Genomic DNA, 12,161 nt, shown 5'->3' with positions numbered 1-12,161 from the left:
TTCTTTCACACTCTTAGTCTTATCTTTGTAATTTCTTATTTGTGCTATATGGGGAGGGAGCTTTACATTTGTGGGGCCCAATCTGTTGAATGTTCTCTTCTCTCATACAGCCTCTTAAATTTATGTATGCTGCACCCGTTACCATATCCTCAGTCATCTTGTTCCATTCATCCACCTTTCTTATACTGTAAAAGTACTTTACATCTTTTTTAACAAGCCTCTTGCTTATTTTCATGTTACGTCCTCATGTTGCTCAATCTCGTCATCTTTCAGTCTCTTTAAAAACTTGAAGGTTGTGGTCAGGTCACCCAACATTCTTCTCTCTTCCAGGGTGGGCAAAGTTAAGGTCCTGTGGACCTTTTCTTCTAGCTCTTTGTGCTTCTGTAGGTGCAGTGACCAAACTTAAGACACACTCTAGTTCAGTGAGATATTAAAAAGATAAGGACAAAATGAAGGGAAAGGTAAATGCAAAGATCTTGAAAAAAAGATGCAAGTCAGAATTATGCTTGCATTGAGAGGGCATGAGAGGTAAATTTACTTATGTCTGCAGATGACATGGTTTTGGCCATATGGAAAGTTCTACAGGTTTTTGGGAAGTGAAAAAAGTTACAAATGGAGTGAAGGGCTTTTATTAAGAAAGTAAGCCATGTATGCATGAATAATGAGGGAAGACAGAGTGGTTCCCAGGGAAGGTGGAAGTACATCAAGGACATGTGATGTTACCATGACTCTTAAATGTATTTACGGGGAGGGTGGTGAGGGAGGTAATGCATGAGTCATGGAGCAAGGGGCCGAAACTATATTATATTTGGGATAGTAGGGCTTAGGAGGTAAGTCATTCACTATTTGCAGATGAATTTGTTTCAGTGGCAGTCTCTATAGGAGAATTCCAGAAGTTGATGGCAGAGTTTGGAAGGGTGTATCATAACAGAAAGTTGAAAGTAAATCTAACAAAATCATGTTAATGAGGTTCAGCAGGGAGGTAAGACAGGATGGTTGAAATTTGAGTTTAAAAAGAGAGTGCTTGAGGTAGCTATGAGTGGACATGGCAGCATGGCACCTTGGGGGGCTGAAGTGAGTCACAGGCAGGTAAAGGGAGTTAAGACCCTGGGCATCTTAAGGGATATGAAAAGTTCATCATCTCTTAGTGCAAAGATTGGTTTGTATGAAGGTGTAGTAGTCCCAGCAGTTTTTCGGGAAGTGAGTCATAGATCTTTCATTGCAAAGGAAAGGGAGAGGGTGGATGAGCCCCACAGACTCCATATACCCTGGTTCCCTGTAAACCATAACACTCCGGTTTGCCCTCTTCCTAGCATGCCTCATACCTTCCCTGCATGTTCAGACCACGAGCCTTCAAAACATCATATATTTTATCCTACCTCCTCCTTGGTTTCCCCATTTTTCTTTTCCCCTCATCTTATGACATGTCGACCCTCTTAAGTCATCCTTTCCATATTCATCCTCTCCATATGTCCAAACACTATCAGCACACTCTGCCTCTCTCATACATTTTCCTCTCTACCACACCTCTTTCAAACCCTATCATACCTTATTCAATCAACCCTCCTAATACCATATATTGCCCTAAAGCATTTCATTTCCAACACATTCATGCAATCCTTTACATTTTTATCTCATATCCATATAGTGCTGACATGACTGCTAAACCATTATACACAACTATCTTCCCTGTAAAGAATCTTTTGCCCTTAAGGAGAGTCACTTATCTTTCCACACATTTCTTAATGCACACAAAACCTTTTTCCCCTTCACCCACCCTATGGCTCACTTCATCTCCCGTGGTTTCAATCACTGCCACATCCATCCGGGGTATTTAAAACACTCCACTTTCTCCAAGTTCTCTCCATTCAAACTCACCCTCCAAGTAACCTCCCTCTTTTCACTAATAAACTTAATAACCTTAATTTTTTTCACATTTACTCTCAGCTTCCTTCTGTGACACATCCTCCCAGACTCAGAAACTAGCTTCTGCAGTTCTCACTCAAAGCTGCCTCCAATGCCCTATCATCAGTAAACAATTGATTCAAATCCCTCACAACCCCACCCATGAATAGATTAAACAGCCATGGTGACATCAAACACCCCCACCGGAAACCCACCTTCACCTGGAACCAGTCACCCTCATCTCTACCCACTCTCACACATGCCTTAATGTTTAGATAAAACTCCTCTGATTCTAATGGATTTCTTTCCATGCCATAGATTTGTAACACCTTCCACAAAGCATCCACATCAAACCTATCATATGCTTTCTCCAGATTCATAAATGCCATACACAGATCCTTCTGTATCTTTAAGTATTTTTCATGCTCATTCTTCAAAGCAAACACCACATTCCCACATCCTCTACCACTCCTTAAACCACATTGTTCCTCCTCAATTTGATGTTCTATGCTATCTGTTTATCAATTCTTTTTTTTATGTGATCTAAAAAATCTGTTATTTTTCCTCAGTGCCATGTGCCCAGCAAGCCATTTTGGAACTAGAAACTGGTGATTTGGGCATTCGTCTTCTTCAGGGCACTAATCAGAAGATGGTTAAGGATGAGACCTGTGACAGAAGTCAAAATTGTATCCAGCAAACTGATGAAGAGCCAAAGAGTAATGAGGTGACTTACTGTTTAAGCCTTTTACTTATTTCTGTAAACTGTATGTTTGCACACGTATATATTAGTTTCATACTTCACTGGAGGAAGTGAAGTGTTTTAGATATCTGGGAGTGGATCTGTCAGCGGATGGAACCATGGAAGCGGAAGTGGATCATAGGGTGGGGGAGGGGGCGAAAATTTTGGGAGCCTTGAAAAATGTGTGGAAGTCGAGAACATTATCTCGGAAAGCAAAAATGGGTATGTTTGAAGGAATAGTGGTTCCAACAATGTTGTATGGTTGCGAGGCGTGGGCTATGGATAGAGTTGTGCGCAGGAGGATGGATGTGCTGGAAATGAGATGTTTGAGGACAATGTGTGGTGTGAGGTGGTTTGATCGAGTAAGTAACGTAAGGGTAAGAGAGATGTGTGGAAATAAAAAGAGCGTGGTTGAGAGAGCAGAAGAGGGTGTTTTGAAATGGTTTGGGCACATGGAGAGAATGAGTGAGGAAAGATTGACCTAGAGGATATATGTGTCGGAGGTGGAGGGAACGAGGAGAAGAGGGAGACCAAATTGGAGGTGGAAAGATGGAGTGAAAAAGATTTTGTGTGATCGGGGCCTGAACATGCAGGAGGGTGAAAGGAGGGCAAGGAATAGAGTGAATTGGAGCGATGTGGTATACAGGGTTTGACGTGCTGTCAGTGGATTGAATCAAGGCATGTGAAGCGTCTGGGGTAAACCATGGAAAGCTGTGTAGGTATGTATATTTGCGTGTGTGGACGTGTGTATGTACATGTGTATGGGGGGGGGGGGGCCATTTCTTTCGTCTGTTTCCTTGCGCTACCTCGCAAACGCGGGAGACAGCGACAAAGTATAAAAAAAAAAAAAAAAAAAACTTCACTGTTTCCTGTGTTAATGAGATAGCATTATGAGTAGGTGAAGAAAGGCCACAGCTTACATTCATTCTCCAACTGTCCTGTGCAGTGCACCAAAACCACAGTCCCCTGTCCACAACCAGGCCCCACAAAAGACCTTTCCATGGTTCCCTTCGGCCATTTCACATGCCTTGGTTCAGTCCATTGACAACATGTCACCCCCTGTAAACCACTTCATTCCAATTCACTCTGTTCTGTGTTTGCCTTTCACCCTTCTGCATGTCCAGGCCCTGATCTAAATCTTTTTCACTTCATCCTTCCTCCTCAGTTTGTTGTCCACCTTCTCTTTGTCTCCTCCACTTCTGACACTTATATACTCTTTGTCACCCTGTCCTCACTAATCCTCTCCACATATCCAAACCATTTCAACACACCCTCTTCAGCTCTCTCAACCACACTCCTTTTATTACTGCACCTCTCTCTTATACTTTGAGATGTACTTGATCAAACCACCTCACACCATATATTGTCCTCAAACATTTCATTTCCACATATCCACCCACCTTTGCATATCCGTATCTATGGCCCATTCCTCACATTCATACATCATTGTTGGGACTACTGTGCCCTCAAATATACCCATTTTCATCCTCCAAAATGACCTTTCTTTCCACACATTCCTTATTGCTCCCAGAAGTTTTGCCCCCTCACCCACCCTGTGTCTCACTTTTCTTCCCTTCATTGCTCCCAGAACGTTTGCTCCCTCACCCACCCTGTGACTCACTTCTGCTTCCATGGCTCCATTTGCGGCCATGTCCAGTCCCAGGTATGTAAAACACTTCACTTCCAAATTTTCTCTGTTCAAACTTACACCCTACCCATCTTGTTTCTCTGCCACGCTAAACCTAATGACCTTGCTTGTATTTACATTTACTCTCAACTTCCTTCTCTCACACATACTTCCATACTCAGTCACCTACCTCTGTAGTTTCTCACTCGAAATCTGCCACCAGTGCTGTGTCATCAGTAAACAATGGACTTACTTTGTTATCCTCTTCCTTAAGCCTCTCTGCCTTGCCTTGATGCATCCCAAGAACCTTACTTTATTTGTTATTTGCCTTTACTTTCCTAGTGAACAAAGCATAATGCTTTTCCTTCACTTACATCATTTGTCTCACTTGCTTCTGCTTACATAGTTTATTTCTATTAACTGATGAAAAAATATATAATGATATATTTCATTCCAACAGATTTCACATAAATCAACACCTGATACCTCGATGAGTGATCCCTTCAAAGAACATCACATGGAGGATATGAAGTCATTTAGTACATCGTTACTTGATGGAAAGATTGACCAGAGAAGCATGACTGAACACCTCTTGCTGCTAGGAGAAGATCACACATCCAGTAGTCTTCAGCTTGAAATAGATCAACCTGGTATTGCTGAGACAGCTCATCAGAAACATATATCATTTGCAGAATTGTCATACCTTAATGCTTTCATGAAGAAATAATTTGATCAGTAAAAGAACTACATTATGCTAAAAAAAAAATTTCAGTATGTGTGATTATGGATCATTCACACTGTCAGATGCATATGTAACATAACTGCAAACCATACAAAACAAGGCCCTCAGAACAATCGTAGTTTTGCTTACAACAATAAGTACTTAGTACAATATCTCCAGAATATGCTCAGCACCTTATTCTTTTCAACAGCTCCTAGATCCCTCCCACACATCCACACCATAATCAGTCACCAGCCTACATGTATATACAAAAAACTTACCCCTGTTTTTCACTGTAGCAAATATTCTCACAGATCTCCCTATGCCCCATCAACTGTGAAACTGTCTTTGCACACGAACATTTTAATGACTCGACAAGCCCTAAACAAACAACTTGTCAGCCACCAAGTCTTAAAATGTAACCCAACAGATATACACCCATCTGAAACTACAGGCTCAGTGATACTCTTATTTACATTTGGATACTGCCCATCTCTACTGCCCTACAAACACAGTTCAGTGTATCACAAGACCACTCATGCCCAAGATGTATCTTCCATGCCAAAAGCTCAGAACATTTACTCCTTAAGTGTCCTGCACACATCTCACACAGACACATACAAAATATCACCAATCTTCTCGACCTGTGGTCCTCCCCCAGTGGATGTGACCAGCTTCCTGTATGCTGTAGGAGCTCCCAAGAAGGGTTCCTGGAGAAAGAAAGTAAAGTAAGTAATTGTGATTGAGGGAGATATGATATTTTTATGTCCATGTGTTTTAGATTTGTTCGCTTATAGTCTCCCTTAGAAAAATTGTGGTTATTGCCATTTGAAATAAGGCTTTCATATGTAAGGTTTTATTTGGAGAAAAAATCCTCTTACTCATTTATGGTAGGGATATCTTCTGTCTGGCATCACAAAAAAGTCTTTAAAGACAGCTGATGTGATATGTCACCTCAGTTACCCCATGTTATAAAGGACTGATGCAGTTTTTGCTCACTGTCCCTATATTTAATATGATGTTTACTGTTGCTATTTCAGTTGATATTTTTCGTGTACCACTAACTAACCATGGTTTCAAAGAAGTTGTTCCAGGAAGAATAGGCCCATATTCTTGCATGGAAACTAGAAAATATGTTTGCTACTGAGATTTCAAGAAGTACAGGCAGGAATGAGTCCACCATCTGGACACTTATTTGGTCTTCTAATGTTACCCCTCCCTGAAATGCTAGGTTAGAAAGACCATTAAGGTGATATAACCTGATAGTGACAGGATTTTCAACACCTTGTGCTTCATTAGGTTGTCACATTACTGATCTTCCTAGGGCGACCAGATCCAGTTTTTCGGGAAGGATGACATTAGAAAGGAGTCCAAACAAGCGTACAAATATTGAACTTGACCCTGCCAGTTCATCTTGAAATCTCATTTGTAAACACATTCTCTTGCTTTCAAGCAAAGATATGGGCTTTTCCTTCATCAACAGCTTCTTATGAGGGAAAATGTCACATGGAACTGAAATAGCAAAAATATCACAAAACATAAAGACATTGAGCAAAAGTTGCATCCTCCACTCAGAATAACACAGAGAAAGTTAGGTGGTACATCCTATTCAGCTGACTTTGAAGACTGTACCATGTTGCCAGACATATGAAAACCCCACCATAAGTGAAAAGTAGGATTTGTTCTGCAAATAAAACCTGACACATGAACCTTATTTTAAAAAGTAATTGCCAGATTTTTGCAGAGATTATATGTGTGATCGACTGAATTAGGTTGTTGTGGTATGTGAGAGGCATGTGCTGTCATGAGGCTGAATCAGGGCAAATGAAGCAGTAATAAACAGCCATGAAGTGGTCTCTGGGGCTTGACTGTGGATGAAGAAATCTGGTTTTAGTGCATTGTAATTGACAGCTTAATACTTGATGTGTGCTAGTGAGGCCATGATCGATTTGTTCCTGTTGCTACCTCTTAAAGTGGAAAAAGCAGTTATTTAAACAAGAAAGCATGTATGTATACATGTGTATGTGTTTGCATGTGCATATGGGTGAAAGTGTATGAGTGGTTATTTATGAATATGGAGTGTTTGTTTGTAGGACCCACCTTGTAGGTTCTGTTTTCTGTCATATAGTCTTTTGAGTATTTATGTTATGTGATTACTGTTTGTGTAGTATGGGGAGTTACATATTCATGTTGCTCTGTTTCTTTACTTTGTGTGTATACTATGTCTTCTATGTATGCACACACACACACACACACACAAGCTTAATGCTAGATACCTGTTCATCAACCACTCCCAGTAGGTATGATGAACAGCTGGGTACCTGGTTTGGCTGTGAGATGGCTGCTCTGTCTGAGATGTAAACCTAAGCCCATTAGATACAGTGAGTAACAACTCCAACAATTTCACTACAGATGCTTATATTGCATAGTGTGAATTTTTGTGCCTGTATGTGTTTTGTGTGTGTGTGTGGTATTATATTTGGGCATGTGTATGAGTAGTTGTACGATACTGCCTGCATGTTTTTTATTCAGTCTACTAAATTGATACATACACCTAAATTTACCCTTCTGCATATGCTTATCCATATATTGATGACACAACATTACTTTTTGCATGATCTTGTCCTCAAACTCTTTCTTGCCTTTCAGATGATCAAAGAGGAAGTAATCCTGAAGAGACTCCCTATATCACTATTATTAATCATGATCAGGGCAACCTAGATAGTTTTGAGACCTTAGCTTTCATTCCTGATCTGTAAAGCTGATGATATTGTGAATTTCAAGTGTCGTCTCAATAAACAGTGCATTGAAATGAATATTTAAAGACCTATGATGGGTTAATTTTTTCTCACCATAATGAACTCACTACCTTCTCTGTAAGTTATACAATCTATCTTGCATTATGAATGTGGGACTAAGTCTGATGGTAAGTTTTCAACATATTTGTGGCAGGTGCCATCCTTCAAGGAGTGCACAGAGTACATTAGATGTTTCTTCCTAAATCAAAATTTCCTCTTTTGCTTCAAGGTTACTCTATGTAAGATAACATAGTATTTTCTCTATATATTACTCTGTTTTTTTGCTTATTCTGTTTTCCCTCATTTACAGGATGATTACAGTAATAGAGTTAAAAACAAAACACCTTGCTTATCATACATTACCACATCTAGTTTGACAGACCTGTGAAGTTATTTAAAACAAGTTGAGGTATCCATCCTTTGTCTGGATTACCCCCTGCCACTGTATTTTAAACAAGTTAAGGTGCCCATCCTTTGTCTGGGTTACCCTCACCTACACCTGGAAGATGGAAGATGTTAATAAACACACCCCTTGTTCCAGTCTATCATCTTACAAGATTTGGTTGAAATTGGCCCAGTGACCGAGACATAAGATATTGGACAGACAGATACACAGATTTTTTTGCTTTATACTGTGTACATGCTAGTAGATTACAGACTGTTGGGCCTGTTTTCAAACTTAAGACTGTTATTGAAAGAATTTTCCAGGTTTGCCCAAGGTCCTTAACAGTTTTCAATAAGCCTTACCCGTGTCTGCCCTAAGTCTTCCCAAGGTCCTCTTCAGGTCTTTCCCAAATCTTACCAAGGTCCTCCCAGGTCTTCCAGAAGCATGTTTTAAATCCTGTATTTGGTACTGTGTTGTTGATTGATTGAAGTGCCTGAGGATTGGCGGAATGCATGCATCGTGCCTTTGTACAAAGGCAAAGGGGATAAAAGTGAGTGTTCAAACTACAGAGGCATAAGTTTGTTGAGTATTCCTGTAACATTATATGGGAAGGTATTGATTGAGGGCATGAAGGCATGTACAGAGCACCAGATTGGGGAAGACCAGTGTGGTTTCAGAAGTGGTAGAGGATGTGTGGATCAGGTGTTTGCTTTTAAGAATGTGTGTGAGAAATACTTAGAATAACAGATGAATTTGTATGTTGCATTTGTTGATCTGGAGAAGTCATATGATGCTTTGTGGAAGGTCTTAAGAGTATATGGCGTGGGAGGTAAGCTGCCAGAAGCAGTGAAAAGTTTTTACTAGGGAATGTAAGGCATGTTTTGGAGAGGGGCAAGTATGCAGTGTGTTGGGGATGAAAGGGCCTATAAAGTAAGTCAGTTGTTGTTTGCTGATGATACAGATCTGGTGGCTGATTCGAGTGAGAAACTACAGAAGTTGGTGACTGAATTTGGAAAAATGTGCAAAAGGAGACGGTTGAGAGTAAATGTGAATAAGAGCAAGGTTATTAGATTCAGCAGGGTTGAGGGACAAGGTAGTTAGGATGTGAGTTTCAGTGGAGAAAAATTGGAGGAAGTGAAGTGTTTTAGATATCTGGGAGTGGACTTGTCCAGATTCTTCAATTTGAAATTGCATCTTGGCCATGAGGAGTCATGTGTTATGTTGAATCAGTGTTTGCAATGTTGGAGAGGGTAGAGTCCACAATGCAGCAAGAAAGTATGATTTATATGTACCTGGGGAGTAGAATACATGGGTTTCAAAGGGTCCAACCCTCATGTTTGTCTTTCATACGTAGTACAACACCAAACCATTTTTTTCTTCCTGTGTACTTTTCAAAACATTTTAGGATATCTTGTTTCATTGCATAAACAGTAGACATTTTAGTAGGCCCTACTCTCCTGTTCTTATGTATGCCACATAATACTAATGTGGGGCCTAACCTTCTTGATAAAACCTAATGATATAGTTAAAACACCTTAGTGGGCCTTAACTTATTCATCCGATTTATACAGTATGATGTCACAGTGACCCCTGTGCTCAGTCCTTCCCATGTATACAGGTGGTTGTTACAATGAACTCTTCCCTTCTGTTCATCATATGCAAACAGGTAAAGTTTCACAGTGGTCACTAACCTCCACTTCTCCCTTTGTAAACAATAGAATACTTAATGGATTGAACTCTGTCCTCCTTTTCTTCTTGTATATACAGAAGTGGGACTGAGTGGGACCTGATTCTTTTTATATATTCAGTGGAAGGGAATGACTGTGTGGGTCCACAGTGCAAAGACACTGCCGTTATATGTATCCTGTATACTGTGGATACTTCCCTTATATGTATACTGTAAAATGAAATGAAACTATTGCCTTTGTCCACTTGTGTACATAACAGAATGATTCACTGAGCCTTGTTATCACTGGTTTTTACTGTAAAATGGAATGAAACTGTTGCCTTTTTCCACTTGTGTACACAACAGAATGATTCACTGAGCCTTGTTATCCTATCAGTGGTGTACCATGAAAGGACCAAAGCCTACAGCCTGATTGCCTAGAAGAGGAGAGCTCTGAAAGGAGATCTGATTTTCCTTACATAATCCCAGGGACTGATAGCTTGGGGCCCCTGAAAATAAATTACTATTGTTAATGTGATTGTCAATTCTGTCTCTTTAATTGCCAACTAGTCATTTAGTCATGGTAAACTTACAAATTCTTGAGAGTCTGATATACCATAGTCTATGTCTTTTTTCCCATGCTGTTTACAAAAACAAAGGATATAGAAAACAATTGCAGTTCAACTTTATAAATAGCAGACCATTGGTGCCAGATACATGGATCACACTGTTCTTTAAGCATGTGTTTTATCGGTCTTGAACATACGTCATTTACCTTGAAATTAATAAAAAGTGTGGAAGTGTGTAAAGCTTCAATCATTTTATCAGAAAAATATACAGTAAGCACACTAAATATGGTTTCATTAAGTGTTTCCAAGATCTGCCAAGGGGGTGCAAGCTCCAGGGCCCCCAAATTTGTAATATGCCACTGCCTTCAATGTACAACAGAATCGAATGGTTCCCTATACTCACCTTTCATTACTGCCATTACAACTACCATCACTCATACTCGTCATTTCACTCCCACATGTCCACAGAAACACACTCACATGTCATTCCCTATTCGTTCTATCCAGAGGGAGTTTTACACTCATGGGGGATGACTTCTCTTGAACACTCTTTACTATCATTCAACATTTTAATGTACTCTATGTTGTTTATATTCTCTATCTCATAACTCAGTATATTCCATTCATCCATTACTTCCACTTCTATATTGTAAAAATACTTCTTTGCATCCTTTTTAACAAGTCTCTTGTTTGATGTCTTGTTTCAGCCTTTTGGTATTCTCTTCTTCCCTCTTTTGAAGAACTGTTTATTGTCTACATCAGCCTGGTTTAAAACATTAAATGTTGTGATGTCACCCCTAACTTCTCTCTTCCATGATGGACAAACTTAAGGCCTTAACTATACCCTGTAACTCAACTCTTCTAGTTCTGGTACCAAACAATCTTTGTTACCCTTTTCTAGATATTCTCCACCAGTTCTTTGTGCTTCTTTAAGTGCGGTGACTAGTTTTGGCCATACACGTAGGATGTGAACAGTTTGCTGAATTTTTTCGTGATGAAGTTCACTGTAACCCACCTTTCACGTCCACCATTACACCCACACCTCGTATCATTACCATACCCAGACCAGTCATGTATGCCACTATATGTACACATCTTCCTGTCATCTCTATTACACCTCTTCCTTTAATGTTCATAAATACACCTACACATGTTACATCTACCAGGATACTTCCACTTGTTCTGTCTGTTACAGTCGTATCTGTCACCATATCAAACCTGCCCTGTCTGTCACTACTCGCCCACCTGTCATGTTCTTTATGACATCCCACCTATCACATCCGTCCCTACACCCTACTTGCCATATCCATAACCTATACACTTTTCATCTTTCATGTTCACAACACCTCCGCCTATCATATTCATCACTACACCTCCATCTGTCATGTCCGTCACTACAATGTCCTCACCACTAATGTTCATTATAACTCCCACCATTCATGCCTGTCAGAATGGGGCATCTATCCGGCAGTACACTCCCCCACCAATTATATATGTCACTACACCTCCACCTAACACGTCTGTCATTACATCCCGGTGTCATGTCCTTCACTACACACTCACCCATCTTGTCTATCACTACATCCCCATCTTTTATGTCCCATACTACACCCCACCTATCATGTCCGTCACATACAACCCCACCTTTTATGTCCATCGCTACAACCTCACCTATTACATCTTTCGCTACACTCCATCTATCATGTCTGCCCTTACACCCCACCAATCTTGTGTGTTCCTACACCCCTACC

General features: G+C 40.2%; 1 protein-coding gene across 2 annotated transcripts in view; it reads left to right on the top strand.

Moving 5' to 3' along the window:
- LOC139746609 (uncharacterized) overlaps window positions 1–7,804 on the top strand; it is a 52,107-nt gene extending 44,303 nt beyond the window's left edge. Inside the window, exons 14-16 of one of the 2 annotated variants that reach the window (XR_011712178.1) lie at window positions 2,475–2,629; window positions 4,732–5,720; window positions 7,642–7,804. Coding sequence is in view for 1 of the 2 variants with exons in the window: in XM_071658017.1 (XP_071514118.1) it covers window positions 2,475–2,629; window positions 4,732–4,998 (422 nt within the window). In the remaining variant the exon portion in view is untranslated. Of the gene's footprint in view, window positions 1–2,474; window positions 2,630–4,731; window positions 5,721–7,641 lie in introns of those variants that run through there. The other variant, XM_071658017.1, reaches the window with a different exon arrangement.
- Window positions 7,805–12,161: the final 4,357 nt, after the last annotated feature.

The sequence above is a fragment of the Panulirus ornatus genome, chromosome 65 (assembly GCF_036320965.1).
Source record: "Panulirus ornatus isolate Po-2019 chromosome 65, ASM3632096v1, whole genome shotgun sequence".
Lineage (NCBI taxonomy): Eukaryota > Metazoa > Arthropoda > Malacostraca > Decapoda > Palinuridae > Panulirus > Panulirus ornatus.
The sequence above is the reverse complement of the archived record's forward strand: the minus strand, read 5'-3'. Positions and strand labels throughout refer to the sequence as shown.